The 16,281-nt window shown below is 37.9% G+C and overlaps 1 protein-coding gene across 5 annotated transcripts in view; it reads right to left on the reverse strand.

Annotated features, from left to right (window-relative positions):
* Positions 1–16,281, reverse strand: part of LOC116463116 (utrophin-like) — a 572,404-nt gene that overhangs the window by 301,738 nt on the left and 254,385 nt on the right. For all 5 annotated transcript variants that reach the window (XM_058434468.1, XM_032146075.2, XM_058434467.1 and 2 more), the window contains 4 exons: positions 12,377–12,512; positions 10,643–10,792; positions 7,204–7,279; positions 1,152–1,366 (listed from right to left, as the gene is read on the reverse strand). In XM_058434468.1, the coding sequence (XP_058290451.1) occupies positions 1,152–1,366; positions 7,204–7,279; positions 10,643–10,792; positions 12,377–12,512 (577 nt within the window). The remainder of the gene's footprint in view (positions 1–1,151; positions 1,367–7,203; positions 7,280–10,642; positions 10,793–12,376; positions 12,513–16,281) is intronic.

The raw sequence follows: 16,281 nt of genomic DNA on the forward strand, positions 1-16,281 counted from the left end.
CCATCCTAGTCTTCTACTAAAGCAGAGCATGGTTATCATGAGTTCATAGACACAATTTTAAAAAGAAAAAGAAATGGGAAGAAAGATGCTTACCAATTGCTTACAGACTAAAAATTCAAAGGGCTTTGCACAGCCTGCAGGCTCCTTCACAAAGGGAACTTGAGCTGCTTTTCCTGCCTTGCTTCACACTGTATTTCTTAATTGCTCAAATGTTGGCCCTACTGTCCTTTGTGCCTCCTGTACCACATGACTTTATTCACTCTGTTCCCTATACCAGGAATGTCACCACTTTATCCCAGATGCCAAAACCCCACATAGTTTGCTTTCCATCACTGGAGAAGGGATCCCCTTCCTCATCCTGGCTCCCCCAACAGGTTGCCTGTACTTCTCCTGAGGCTTTTTTTAAACTCTTGCCTTGCCACAGTAATTTGTCAACTCATATGCACTCAGTGCCTCTGCCTCGGTGTGGGCTTATTTGTAATGTGGGGATAAAAACAGTACCTATCTCACAAGATTATTAAACAACTGAATGAGATAACATGTGTAAAATACTTAGAAAAATGACCAGCACACAGGAAGCACTTAATAAAAGTTAGCAATAGCTGTCATTATTTTATTGTAGATTCCCAATTTCTACCTAGTATATTCTTGTCAGTATCCTTGTACCACTCACAGCCCAGACCTTACCACACACTAAATAGGGAAAAAGAATTTTACAAATTAATATTAGATGGTACAGGTATAGTAATAAAATTATAGGAGATACTCACTTTTAAAATCAGAAATTAATCTCATTATGAAATATAAGTTGCAAAGGCACTATAGGAGATTATCCTACATCACACAACAGGCATGAAATGTTAATGCCAGCTTATATTTATACTAATGTGCCTGCTTTATGGTATCAGCTTTAGATTTTAAAAATGCACTGGGTCTTTAGTTTAAGTCAGTAAACCTGATCATATCACAACAGTATAAATGCAAGAAAATCTCTATGCTTTGTAGTTAGCCCTGGATGGTTGTTTGACAGATATAGAATTTTTTAAACCTCATTCTCTCATAATTTAGGATAAACAAAAGGGATTCAAACAGATCTGGTCTACCTCTGGATTGTGGCGTTTCCATAACAAGCCTTTACACTATGCACCTACTTTCATTCTGGAAACGGTCTTATTGATCTCTTCTACATCCCCGACAGTGACAATGTTGGACTTCAGCATCTGGTCGATTAATACCAGCCAATCGGCTAGTTCTGTTATAGTTTTATCAAGATCAGCAGGAATTGAAATTTCCGAAGTACGATGAGACTGAACAGGAATATCTGACGCAGATGATACTAGCACCACCTTTTGGACACTAGGATGAGCTGAAATGAAAAATGTAGCAAAAGAGAAATCAACAGGATGTTTTAATTACGGTGGTGTCATGGTGACATGTGTATGTGTATTTAAATAAAATTTAATTTAAGTAAAAAAATTCTAAGAGGTTATTTTTTCATACTGAAATGGCTACGGTATTACCTGTAATATCCATATGTCTTTGGTAGCTATCAAGCCAACAAAACAGTTTTGCAACATTCTAGAACATAATCAGCACTGACCCTGAGAAAAACTAAAAGTACAAATGTCGGAGAATTGGAAGTATTATTTTATTTTGGCAAGATGATTTTAATTATAAAGCCAACTTATTCAAAATTTTTTATTCTTTTTTCATTTAACTTAATGTGAGCATATTTTATTCTTAGGAAATACAATTATGAATACCTATGTAATAACCTACACCCATATTCACTTTTATTTAACCCTTGGATATTCAGATTGCTCTTGAAATTTTATTTTAGTTTTTAAAAAACTTTCAAGGAATATCTTTTCGTGTAGAGTATTTTGCACATTTCTGTTCACTATCTTAGCATAGATTTCCCAAGTACAATTACTGAGTCAGAAAATACAAAAACAAAGTATGTATTTAATATTCATTGCCAAATTGATTGGTTTTGATACAATAAGTAGTTGAATTAGTAATTAAAACCATCTGTAACTACTTCAGGTATGATATATTAGATGAGGCTTAAATAATTTTCTAAACTGTATAGCCAATCTATAAATTCAGCACAAGCCTAATAAAAATCCCAACAGGCTTGAATGTAACTTAACAAAATCATTAATTCAAATTTCTGGTTATAAAATTAATATAGACGAGAAAAGGACAAAAAACAGTTAAATTTTTTTTGATAGAGGAATATGCCCTCCCAGATATTAAGTTATATTATTTAGCTAATAATTATTAACTCAGTATATTATGGACTGAGACATTTAAAGAGACCAACAGAAGAGAAGAGTCACAGTGTGTAGGTGGCAGAGAAATCTGACCTTGGCAGAGACTGAATTACAGATCAATGAAGAAGAATTTACTGTTCAATAAAGTGGTGACCCACGGCTGCAGCAGGGAAATGATGGGACTGACTTTAACCTCACATGCACCATAGAAAAATTAATTCTTAGTGGATTAAGGACCTAAATATGAAAAACAAAATTGTTAGTTAAAAATATGGAATATTTTTATTACTTCAGAGGACCGAAGTAGCTCTCAAACAAAACACAAAAAAAGGGAAGCTATTAATAAACCAGTAATGGTTAAGAATTCCAAAGAGCACCATAAGTAAAGACTTTAAAAGCCTTTGAAACATGAAAGGAGATGGTATTTGCAATGCACATTGCAGACAAAGAACTGATAGCCAAATACTTTTTCTAAAACTTAAAAAATCGTCTAAAGACAATCCACAAAAGAGGAAATAAAAAAGGCAATAAACATAAAAATGTGAAATAAATGTCCGACCTCTTCTATAACTGAGATAGTACAAATTAAAATGAAATACCCTATATCCACCGGACCACCATCAGAAAAGTGACATCTGAGCAGCTCTAGGTTTCTAGAGGCCCTTCCAAGGGTCAAGATGCCTACACTATTATCATCAGCACATTATTTGCCTTTTTAGGCTCAGTCTCTCCCACGTGTACAGTGTGTTTTATCTAAGTCTACATAACATGTGACATCACAAGAGACCAAATGCAGAAGCAGAAATAAGAATACAGCTGTGTTCTACTAAACTAGACATTTAAGAGATTTCAAAAAATATAAAACTGCAGCTTTTCCAGATTTTTGTTTGTTTTAGAAAATAGAGTTGTCTGTTTGTTTGTTTGTTTGTTTGACTGTTTGTTTGTTTGCTTTTTCTTTGAGATAGGGGCTCACTCTGTCACCCAGGCTGGGAAGCAGAGGCACGAACACAGCTCATTGCAGCCTCAACCTCCTGGGTTCAAGTGATCCTCTCACCACTGCCTCCTGATTAGTTGGAACTACAGGCCTGCATCACCAAGCCTGGATAATTTCTTTTATTTTTAATTTTTTGTAGAGATGGGGTCTCCCTATGTTACCCAGGCTGGTCTCAAACTCCTGGGCTCAAGTGATCCTCCTGCCTCAGCCTCCCAAACTGCTGCAATTACAGACATGATCCACTGTGCTCAGCATCTTATGCTAATATGTTACAAAAAATGCTATTTTTGTTAACATATAATGGCTTTATTATTGTTATTTTTAAACAACTTAATAAATTAATTAATGGAAATTTTTTCTAGTTAAGTAAATATGGATAAATACCACTCACAAAAGCAAAAGCTCTTTGAGGGTCCTCAATAATTTTTACAAGTGTTCAAAGGGGTCCTGAGAACAAAGTGTTGAGGTGCTGGTAATGCTGTAGAACAATAAGAACCCATCACACACAGCCAGTGTCAGTGTAAACTGGGCCAAGTAATCTAGACAGCACCCTAATGGTAGCTAGTGAAGTAGAAGGCACCCATATGCTAAACCCAGTGATTCCATCACTAGATATACACCCTACAGAATACCTCACACATCCTTCTGCCCCATCTTAACTTTAACTTTTTTTGTAGATAAAAAAAAAAATTCATTGTTTTAATTCATCAAATACCTATTAAGAACCTATTCTGTGTAAGGGGCTATTCTAGATGCTGCAGGCATGAGAGTGTGCAAGACAAAGTTTGGGCTGGAGTACAATGGTGTGGTCTCGGGTCACTGCAACCTCCACCTCCTGGATTCATGCAATTCTCCTGCCTCAGCCTCCTGAGTAGCTGGGATTACAGGCGCCTGCCACCACACCTGGCTAATTTTTGTGTTTTCAGTAGAAACAGAGTTTCACCATGTTGGCCAGGCTGGTCTCGAACTCCTGACCTCAGATGATCTACCTGCCTCGGCCTCCCAAAGTGCTGGGATTACAGGCATGAGCCACCGCGCCCTGCCAGAGCTTGCATTCTATCAGGAAAATGGATGTGTGTTACAAAGCAAAATCAATGCAAGAAGACAAAGAGAGACAGGGTGTATCTGAGATATTGTGGGCAAGAAAGGGCTATCCTAGAAAGGGATATTTGAAGGAGAACTAAAGGAAGTGAGTATGTGAAACATGAAAATATCTGAGAGAAGAACATTTGGGGAAGACAAGAAGGAACGGCAAGCACGAAGACCAGAAACAATTATGTTCTTGGCATGTTTTAAACAGCAAGAAGACCAGTGTATTTGAAACAGAATGAACAAAGGGAAAAGTAGTAAGAAATGTGATTAAAGAGACAGGCAGATATGCATGGTGTTCTGGACTAAGGCCAGACTTTGGAACTCATTTATGTGGATGGAAGTGATTAAAAGACTGTGATCAAAGAAGTGACACAATCAAACTTATGTTTAGAAAGCATCACTCTATCTGCTATCAGAGGAATAGGTCATGGAGAAGTACTAAGGCAAGAATAGAATCAGGGTTATGAGTTAGGAGCATATTCCAATAATCTAGATAGAAAGATGAGGGTGTTCAAGACCACAGAAGTAGGTGGAATGGAACATGGAAATGATGCTACTCGCTGATGGATTGAATATTAATTCCAGAGAAGAGTTGAGATTGACTACAAGTTTATTGGCCTAAGGACTCGGTGAATCATCTAAAAAAAAAAAAAACTCTACAGTTCTGGGACTGTTAAGCATAAGTACAGAAGAGAATTTAGAGGATTATAGTACATCCAATGTTATGTAATACTGTACATCAGTTTAAACGAGTAGACTAGAGCTACATGCATCAAAAGGTATGGCAATAAGGATGATCTAATGGCTATCAGAGAAAGAGGATACGTAAGCAGCCCAGAGAATATGGGATCCTATGCATAAGTGGAGGAGCTGGTCTTAGAAAGGAAAAGAGATAATAACCCTTTCGCTGAATAGGAAGGAAGTGTGTAAAGTATATGGGTACAGCCGCAGGTAGCTTGATGGATTCTCTGGTGGGAAAACGAAAAAGTTTTTTGTTTTTTTGTTTTTTGTTTTATTTGATGAGATGAGGTCATTAGTTGAGAAATGAGTACCAAGGAGTACTCAGAAGAAAGTACGGTAGGACTGTCTCTTAGTGCTGAGTGCTTATTTGAGATGAATAGTCATAGCTCTGAAATGAGTACAGTCGGCAAGGTGTTGGCGAGGATGAACCTCAAAAACATTATGCTAAGTGAAAGAAGCATCGTATGATTCCATTTATATGAAATATCCAGAATAGAGAAATCCATGGAGACAGAATGCAGATTGGTGGTTGCCAGGGGCTGGGAGTAGGAGGGAATGGGAAGAAACTGCTTAATGAGTAAGAGGTTTTAGTTTGGAGTGATAGAAATATTTTGGAACTAGATAGAAATAGTGGTTGTACAACATTGTGAATGTATTAAATGTCACTAAATTGTTCACTTTAAAATGGTTAATTTTATTTTCTAAATAAAATGTTAAAAGGAAGAAGGAACTGAATTAAAACACTGCGTAGGAGGAGAGAGACATACTAAGATTAGCTTCAGGTCTCAGGCCCGTCCCAAGGACGAATATCCTGTTGAAAATGAGCCATCCACCTAATGGAAGTTGTAGCTTTGCTGTTAGCTTTTTATACTTCTAAATATGTATTCAAATTTTCCCTGCTCCTTTACCATATCGAGGTTTTAAAAAGTAAGATAACCCATGACGATTTTATGAAATGCATCAAATTCTTTCCCTATGATTACGGAGTTGAGCCTGTATTTGCAAAGCAGCAGTACCCAAATGTCAACTCAAGTGTTCTGAATATTAATCAAGAAACTTGATCAGGCCCCAGGTATTTTTTGTGCAAATTTCCAGAAATACAAGTAATAAAGAACACAAACTTGGTCCTCAACTAGCTTGCAATCTCAAAAAATGAAAGAAAAAAATCTTGTCTCTCATTACTTTTTTCAAAACTTGAGGAGGAGGAGGAGGAAGCGAAGGAAAAGAAAAGAAAAATAAGAGGAATAAGAGAAATAAAAAGGACCCCCCCAAAAAAAGAGGTGGAAGAGGTAGAGGTGGAGAAAGAGGGAAGTAGTAGAAAGTAGAAGGTGGACATGGAAGTCAAGGAGGAGGAGAAGGACAAGGGAGAAGAAAACAGCGGGGAGGAGCAATAAAAAGAATCAGCAGAAGCAGCTGGCAGGGAGTTGAGTGGACAGTTAGAGTTAGTCACATTTGGGGTTTTGCCAGGTGACTCAACAGAGGAAGAGCAGGGCATGATGGTTCAGAAAACCTGCAAGGCAGTGGCAACAGTGGCTATGGGGCAGGACTAATCTGGATAAAGAGAGAAGGAAATAGTGAGAAAACATTCTTCTTTCTCCACATCCAAATGATAAGTGTTTGTCTCCAAGGTTGGAGAATGCTTCTAAATATCCATCTCCCACCTGCTTCCCAGGATATCTAAGCCTTTTGTTCTCAGTCATGATCAGGGTCTAATTACATAAGTTAACCAAGCTCATGTTAACACAGCAAGTTATAGCTGATTTCCTGAAAAGCTGCATGGACCCAGAAAACTAGTCCCCAGTTTTTGCACCTAGCCTCTCATCTTCCCATCAGCAGGACCTGTGGATGCCCAGGTAGCACTGGAGTCCAGAGAAAGGCCAGCCTTATCTGCCACGAAAACGAATGCCTTACCCACACTGGGCAGCCAAATGTGTCTTGGGTTTAAAGAAGATGTTCTTTTCAAATCATTGAAAGTTGATTAAACAAAGAAAATGGCACGACGTTTCTAAATGAGTCTTTCTAATTCATATATGAGGCTCATATCACAAAATTTTAATATATTTTTTTTAAAAACCTTGTTAAAGATAAACTGTATCTTACCAGCAATCCTTGTCTGTGAAACAGAACTGGGCTCCTGGATGCATTCCTTCAGGGTAGTAGGCACTTCTCTGCAAATCTACCACATCAGGACAAACAGAAAGAGAAGAATACTATATAAATAAAGATGACTGTAGTTCAAAAGAAGAGGTGTTATTCTGAATGGCAGCTCTGCTACTTTTCTTCCCCTAACCACCTAAACTTCTGGCTCTACCTTCACTCTCCACTGCAATCTTGTTTGAGCCCCTAACTCCACTGACATTGCTATCAAAAACACCAACAAGTCCCTAGCTGTCCTGACCCCTGTGCACCAGTTAATGCTGTCCACTCCCCCTCCCTTGAATTCTGTTATTACTCTGCAATTCTGGCTTTCCTCCTACCTCTCTGGCTGGCTGTCCTGAATTTCCTTCACCACCAACTCCTTTTCCTCTGCCTATCCATGAAATACCAATATCCTCCAGGGTAGGTGTGTTACTCTTCTTGCCCTTCACCCTGGGCTCTCCCTGAGTCCTGGTTTCCAAAGGTTTCAGGAATCAAATGGAGTTTTGAGAGGCTAAAGACTGCCCAAAACATATCTTCAGTCCAGCCCTCTCTGTGAACCAGATATTCAGATATGTCCAAATCTGAATTCCTTATCCCTATCTTCCCCAACACCCATTTCATAAACTCTTCTGAAGATTCTAACTAATCTTTCTATATCAATTCTTAGGATCACTCCATATATCTCTGTAGTAAAGCTATAGCAATATTTCAAAAATATGACTTTCCTCTGCTTGAAACCCATCAATAGCTGCCCACTACCCTCAAAGTGGTAGATTGTTTGCAGCATGGAGCTCAAATTCCTTGTGATGCACAGCGAGTCCTCCAGGATCTCATCTCTGAGAACATCCCTCAGCCTTCCATTCTATAGTGGGCTACTTCCTGGACCTATATACACTGTGCACATTCTCTGTCTCTTCTAGACACTTTCATTTGCCACTTCTCTCTACACTGCCCTTTCCCTCATTCTTCACCTGACCAATACTTATTCATCTTTCATAAATTAACTGGAATGTGATCTTTTCAACAAAACCTTCCAAAGCTACACCTCAAAGCCAGGCAGGTGCTCCACCTTTCTGTGCCCATCACTACCTGGATGTTATAATTGCTTGTCTGCTGGTCTCATCCATGATAAGCTCTTTGAGTTAGAAGGAATGCCACACTCTTTAATGCATTCCTATCTCTTACAATGATACCTGGCAGAAAGTGAGACTCCAATAAAAACTTATTGAGTGAATGAATGACTGTATGAATGAACGAAATATCCCATGTTAGAATTTCCCAAATTATGTTTGTTGAGATTTTCTGCACAATGAGCATTGTTGGTCTTAGACATTCATAATTCACCAAAGTGAATTATATTAAAATCTAGATGAAATCCTGCAATAACCAAAGCTCTAACTTTGTCTGACATAGTGCACCCAAATTAACCACTGTGCCCTTTTCTGCAGAATACCCACTGATACCCTTCGTGTTAAATAAACATGTGTGCTCCAACTGAATATGGACAACCTTTCTGGCAAGTGACACAGGGCCTAATATGTCTGGAAAGGAGTGTAGGGGAGAGAGAGCAGCGGATATTGTAGGAGAGATCACAGGACGCCAGGCCATGAGAAGCCTTGTAAGCCAAAAAAGCATTTTGCCTTTCACCCTGAGCAAGATAGAAAACCATTGGTGGACTTTGCTCAGATAAGTCACTTGATCTGAATTATGTTTTAACCAATCATATTGGCTGCTTTGTCTAGAACAGAATAACAAAGGGCAAAGGAAGAAGCAAGAGAGATGAGTGGGGCAGAATTTGTAGTCATCAAGACAAGAAATGATGGCAGGCTTGAAACAAGTTACTGGCAATGGGGGTTGTGAGAAGCAGTCAAATGTATGATATTTTTTGACCTAAGAAGAGTTGAAAGAATTGTAGAGGAAATATCTATGTGCCCTCTGACATCTACAACTGTCAAACTTCTGCTACATTTGCCTTATCACACATAGCCATCTGGATATCCAATAAACCATCCATCCAGTAGATATGTATTTTGAAGGAAAAGCTGCTAATGGTGACTGAGGTATAGTTTTTGGTTTGGGGTGTTTTTGTTTGTTTCTTTCTTTCTTTTTGTGATAGAATTCATATACCATAGGATTGACTCCAGTGTTTCTGACTTAAGTAATAATAAGGATGAAACATCCATTGACGAAGGCGGGAGATGTACATGAAGGCACAGAGGGGAGAGGGATATCAAGAGCTCGATTGTGTATGTTAGTTTGAGGTGCCTATTAGACATTTAAGGAGAGATGTTGGGGAGGTAGTTGCATATGCAAGTCTAGAGTATGGAGAAAGGACCAGACCAGAGATACACATGTGTGAATCACAGTGACTCAACAGGCAGTGATTCCCAATCAGAGAGACCAGATCAATAAAGCACCTGCATCATTAGCTATAGGATAATGGCTACCATTTAAAGAGGATGAGAGAGAAAATGACTGATATGGAGTCCATCCAAACCAAGGACAGAGACATATCCATTCAATGTCCTATATAGACCTCGTACTCTGATATGGTATGTACCAGGTCAAACAAAAAAGATATCTATGACTTTATCTACTTTTAACCGTTTCAATGGCAAAAAAAAATAATGGTAGGAGGGAAAGATATCTTAGTTGTATTTGTAGTCACATGCCATTACATCTCACTGGAACCTAGTAAATATATATTTAATGAAAAAAATCATTGAAAATAAACATAGATGTGTGAAAAGTCATGTGCAAACTCAGGATGCTATTTTCTTTCTTTTACTTTTTTATTTTTGAGACAGGATCTCCCTGTCTCACCCAGGCTGGGGTCCAGTGGTGTGAATGCAGCTCACTGCAACCTCCACCTCCCAGGTATAGGCAATTCTCGTGCCTCAGCCTCCCAAGTAGCTGCAATTACAGGCGTGTGCCACTATGCTGGGCAAATTTTTGAATTTTTAGTAGAGATGGGGTTTCACTGTGTTGGCCAGGCTGGTCTCAAACTCCTGGACTCATGTGATTCCCCCCATCTTGGCCTCTCAAAGTGTTGGGATTACAGATGTGAGCCAACACACCCGGCTCAGAACGCTATTTTAAGGTCTTCATTTTCAGAATATAATCACTGGAATTTTCTCACCTAATTCCAACATATATTCATTATTTAATGTAGTATATAATGTATAAATCCCCTAGGCCAAAGAGTTCTGTATAAAATAAAAAGTATTCTTCTAGAATATATGCCTCTGTCTACGACAGATAAAAAATATAAACATTAGTAAGCTTTAGTAAAGTTTGCCCCATTTGGATATACTTGAAAGTAAAGCAGTTGCATGATCCCACATCTCTGACAACAAAATCAATAAATATGAGAAATGTGTGACAGTAACTTTATACACACCTTATTCCATGTCATATTTACAGTCCTTAAGCTTTCTGAAATTTTATCCCTTTCAGGTAAACTCAGACTTTTATCTGAAAGCATCTCCAATTCAGTTCTATTCAGCCATTTGAGTTTTTCAGCCTGTACTTCCATTTCTTGAGTTAAGTCCTGGAGAAGTTAAAAGATAGGTGTGGTTAGAAGGTAGTCAGATAAGGGAAAGTTCAAGAATTGTATTAGAAATGTTTTTTGGTATTATTACAAATGTAAATTTCTAATTTGTTAAGTGAAAAAATAAACTTATAAGAAGCTTAAGCTCATGCTAACAAATGATAACTAAGAAGGGAGTGAGCACATGCCTTCCGTGTGTATTTTTGCACTCCTGTGCACAAATGCGCTCTCTGGTACTCACTGTCTCTTAACTGGGTCATATATTATCTTTACACTGCTAATTTAACATTGTTCTTATCTCCTCCTTGCTACTCCATCCTAATATACTGTCCCACATTTTCTAACTCTCCTCAAATTGTTTACAAAAGAGACATTTCCAAAAAAACTATTGAAATTTTTAGATAAAAACGGAAGCTTGTTAGATATTGTCACATTTTAAAAAGAAAACTTAATACATGTTTCACAAAATATTTTTCATCATTATTCAATGTTTCTTTCTCAAAATGCTTCAATCATACTCCTTGATAGACAAAATCTCTGAATTAGTAAGTAACCTTTCACATACACTTTTATGCTTGTATATGTATGAATACACACTCATAATTTCTTTTTTTTTTTTTTTTTTTTTTTTTGAGACGGAGTCTCGCTCTGTCAGCCTGGCTGGAGTGCAGTGGCACGATCTTGGCTCACTGCAACCTCCGCCTCCTGGGTTCACGCCATCCTCCTGCCTCAGCCTCCCAAGTAGCTGAGACTACAGGCGCCTGCCACCACGTCCGGCTAATTTTTTTTTGTATTTTTATAGAGATGGGTTTCACCATGTTAGCCAGATGGTCTCAATCTCATGACCTTGTGATCCGCACGCCTCAGCCTCCCAAAGCTGGGATTACAGGCATGAGCCACCACACCCGGCCCACAATTTCTTTTTTTAAATAAAAATGTGAGCACATTATGCTGAGTGTTCTGCAACAAGTATTTTAATTCTTAACACAAAAAATAAATATTTATGAATATAAAATTTATGGATATTTGGATATATTTATACATCTATATATGTATGAATTTTTATAGATTATATACATATACAACTATAAACAATACTTGTTAGTTGCAAACCAACAAAGAAAATCTGATTAATACAACCGTGACACTAAACCTATTGCAAGCTGCATTTTGTTCCTCAGCAAGTCACTCCGATAATTACTGATTATTATCTATAAAGTTGAGTTTTGCAGCTTTATAGATAATAATCAGTAATTGTCTTCCAAATTTAAAAACAAAAAACGATATTTCATAGCCCTATTGTATTTTAAAATGATAAGGTCAGTTTACAATATCCTAAAAACCTTTGGTCTAATACTGACACCATAATAGTTTGTTCTTTTTATATAAGTGAAGTTTAAGCTCTGCGAGACCAAAATTATAACTGCTCTTTAAAAAATAAAAGATATTCCTCTTTCAAGTTCACCACATTTACCAAAAAGTACAAAGTTTCTTTTCCCTTTTCTTCTTCAGACATGCAGTATGTGATTCTGAAGTATAATGTTCGGGCACCAAAAGGCATATAGACAGAAACAAACAACTTACTCTTAATTCTTGCAGGTTTTCTCCCAATTCGGTGGTTGATCTCTTTTGCATAGCATGCTCAGCCTTTGTTAACCAACAGATAATCTCATCTAGCTGATGCCTGTACTCCATCACCTGCTTACTTTCTCCTTTTAGCCTAAAAGAATATATTATTTTAAAATATTGAGGAAAAACTGCCCAATTAAGCAGAACCTTACATATTTGCTTTGGATATCCTGACTAAATATTTCCCAAAATAAATAATTTCTAATAATTATTTTAATATATATTTTTAAGTGAAACAATATATATATTCTACAATATAAAGATTGCTTAATAATAGACCAAGAAGCTTTTTTCCTTAAATTCAAAACCATTGAAACTAAAGAATATTATCTTCCCTCATCATAAAAACTTATGTAGAAATTGAATACAAAAGCCTTTTTTACAGTTAGATACCACTCTCCAACATAATGGAAATTTTTTAAAACATGAAAAATGTCTTTATCTAAAATAATAGGGAAAAAGCATAATTCTCTTTGAGTGTTTCATGAATATTGAAAGGAATCATTATATGACATGTTATCACATTAGGTGGTAACTATTACTCTACTTTATTCATAGGACAGAAAGAATAAGAACAAAGCAAGGTATCAAGAATGGGGGAATCTTACAAGTATTAGGGAAGACAAGAAACATGTGAATTTGACTTGTTTATTAAAATAACTATTATTATATTTGAATATAGCACTAAGTTACAAAAAGAGATATAGAAAAAAAGCAAAAATTTTAAATGATGCAAGGAAAACAGTCAAATGAATATAAAAAAGGAACTGCCTCAATTAGATCTTTATAGTGTTATAAGAATAACATTTATAAGAATATAAACCATCTGTCAGAAGAGAGGAATATGATTAGAATTCATATGACAAATAACATTATGTGTTTTTTAAAAGGATTTGAAAGCTATTAAAAGCCTGGTGGTATCTTTACTTTTACAGCTGCTATAATTAACTGCTGGTTTAAAAACTGAATGCAATTTTTAAATAAATTGTATTGTATCATTCCTAATAAGAATTTATGTTGTTACGGCTAGGGGTTTTCATTTTTAATCACAAAAGGTCTAATATAATCTTGCAATACATGTAATAAAATATTAAATAATACTTCTATATTTAATAAACAGTCAATATCTGATGTATAATGTTTAAAAAAATGAAAATCACTACAAAATCATAATTTTTAAGTATCCATTGAGAAAGAATGCTCCTTTAAGATAAAAAATAAATAAATACAGCAATAGCACTAATTACTAAGACTAAAACAGGTAATCTAACCTCCACAGTGAAAAGTATTTAACTTAAATAACAACTTTGGAAACACCCAAAATACTATTATAGGCCTTTGTTTCTAAAAAAGGGTTGAAATTTCACTTTCCAATGTTTCAAGATCACGACTACTTTAGTACTTTGAAAACAGAACTATGATGGCAACTAGCATTATAAAGTGATTTCAATAAGATATATTTGAGTCACCCAATATTTTCATCTGCAAATTAGCTAAATATAATCTACATTTTAAATGTTATCCCCAAGAGTAAAAACAAATTATAAATTCATGTTCTAACAGAAGATAACAATTGCTCACTAAGGAATAATCCACTGGGCTTGGTGGCTCATGGCTGTAATCCCAGCATTTTGAGAGACTGAGGCAGAAGGATCACTTCAGCCTAGGAGTTCGAGACGGGCCTGGACAACATGGCAAGACCTTATTTTTACAAACAATTTAAAAATCAGAAGATGGCCGAATAGGAACAGCTCCGGTCTATAGCTCCTAGCGTGAGCGACGCAGAAGACGGGTGATTTCTGCATTTCCATCTGAGGTACTGGGTTCATCTCACTAGGGAGTGCCAAACAGTGGGTGCAGGACAGTTGGTGCAGCGCACCCTGAGCGACCCGAAGCAGGGCAAGGCATTGCCTCACTCGGGAAGCACAAGGGGTCAGGGAGTTCCCTTTCCTAGTCAAAGAAAGGGGTGACAGAAGGCACCAGGAAAATCGGGTCACTCCCACCCTAGTACTGCACTTTTCCAACAGGCTTGGAAAATGGCACACCAGGAGATTGTGTCCCGCACCTGGCTCGGAGGGTCCTATGCCCACGGAGTCTCGCTGATTGCTAGCACAGCAGTCTGAGATCAAATTGCAAGGCAGCAGCCAGGCAGGGGGAGGGGCGCCCGCCATTGCCCAGGCTTGCTTAAGTAAACAAAGCAGCCTGGAAGCTCGAACTGGGTGGAGCCCACCACAGCTCAAGGAGGCCTGCCTGCCTCTGTAGGCTCCACCTCTGCGGGCAGGAAACAGACAAACAAAAAGTCAGCACTAACCTCTGCAGACTTAAATGTCCCTGTCTGACAGCTTTGAAGAGAGTCGTGGTTCTCCCAGCATGCAGCTGGAGATCTCAGAACGGGCAGACTAACTCCTAAAGTGGGACCCTGACCCCCGAGCAGCCTAACTGGGAGGCACTCCCCAGTAGGGGCAGACTGACACCTCACTCGGCCAGTAGAGACAAAACTTCCAGAGGAACGATCAGACAGCTGAATTTGCGGTTCATGAAAATCCGCTTTTCTGCAGCCACCACTGCCGACACCCAGCCAAACAGGGTCTGGAGTGGACCTCTAGCAAACTCCAACAGACCTGCAGCTGAGGGTCCTGTCTGGTAGAAGGAAAACTAACAAACAGAAAGGACATCCACACCAAAAACCCATCTGTACATCACCATCATCAAAGACCAAAAGTAGAAAAAACTACAAAGATGGGGAGAAAACAGAGCAGAAAAACTGGAAACTCTAAAAAGCAGAGCACCTCTCCTCCTCCAAAGGAACGCAGTTCCTCACCAGCAATGGAACAAAGCTGGACGGAGAATGACTTTGACGAGTTGAGAGAAGAAGGCTTCAGACAATCAAACTACTCCAAGCTACGGGAGGAAATTCAAACCAATGGCAAAGAAGTTAAAAACTTTGAAAAAAAATTGGACGAATGTTTAACTAAAATAACCAATGCAGAGAAGTGCTTAAAGGAGCTGACGGAGCTGAAAGCCAAGTTTCAAGAACTACGTGAAGATTGCAGAAGCCTCAGTAGCCGATGCGATCAACTGGAAGAAAGGGTATCAGTGATGGAAGATGAAATGAATGAAATGAAACGAGAAGGGAAGTTTAGAGAAAAAAGAATAAAAAGAAATGAGCAAAGCCTACAAGAAATATGGGACTATGTGAAAAGACCAAACCTATGTCTAATTGGTGTACCTGAAAGTGATGGGGAGAATGGAACCAAGTTGGAAAACACTCTGCAAGATATTATCCAGGAGAACTTCCCCAATCTAGCAAGGCACGCCAACATTCAGATTCAGGAAATACAGAGAATACCACAAAGATACCCCTCGAGAAGAGCAACTCCAAGACACATAATTGTCAGATTCACCAAAGTTGAAATGAAAGAAAAAATGTTAAGGGCGGCCAGAGAGAAAGGTCAGGTTACCCACAAAGGGAAGCCCATCAGACTAACAGCTGATCTCTCGGCAGAAACTCTACAAGCCAGAAGAGAGTGGGGGCCAATATTCAACATTCTTAAAGAAAAGAATTTTCAACCCAGAATTTCATATCCAGCCAAACTAAGCTTCATAAGTGAAGGAGAAATAAAACACTTTACAGACAAGCAAATGCTGAGTGATTTTGTCACCACCAGGCCTGCCCTAAAAGAGCTCCTACAGGAAGCACTAAACGTGGAAAGGAACAACTGGTACCAGCCACTGCAAAAACATGCCAAATTGTAAAGACCATCGAGGCTAGGAAGAAACTGCATCAACTAACGAGCAAAACAACCAGCTAACATCATAATGACAGGATCAAATTCACACATAACAATATTAACTTTAAA

The sequence above is a fragment of the Hylobates moloch genome, unplaced genomic scaffold, assembly GCF_009828535.3.
Source record: "Hylobates moloch isolate HMO894 unplaced genomic scaffold, HMol_V3 SCAFFOLD_26, whole genome shotgun sequence".
In the NCBI taxonomy this organism is placed as follows: Eukaryota; Metazoa; Chordata; class Mammalia; order Primates; family Hylobatidae; genus Hylobates; species Hylobates moloch.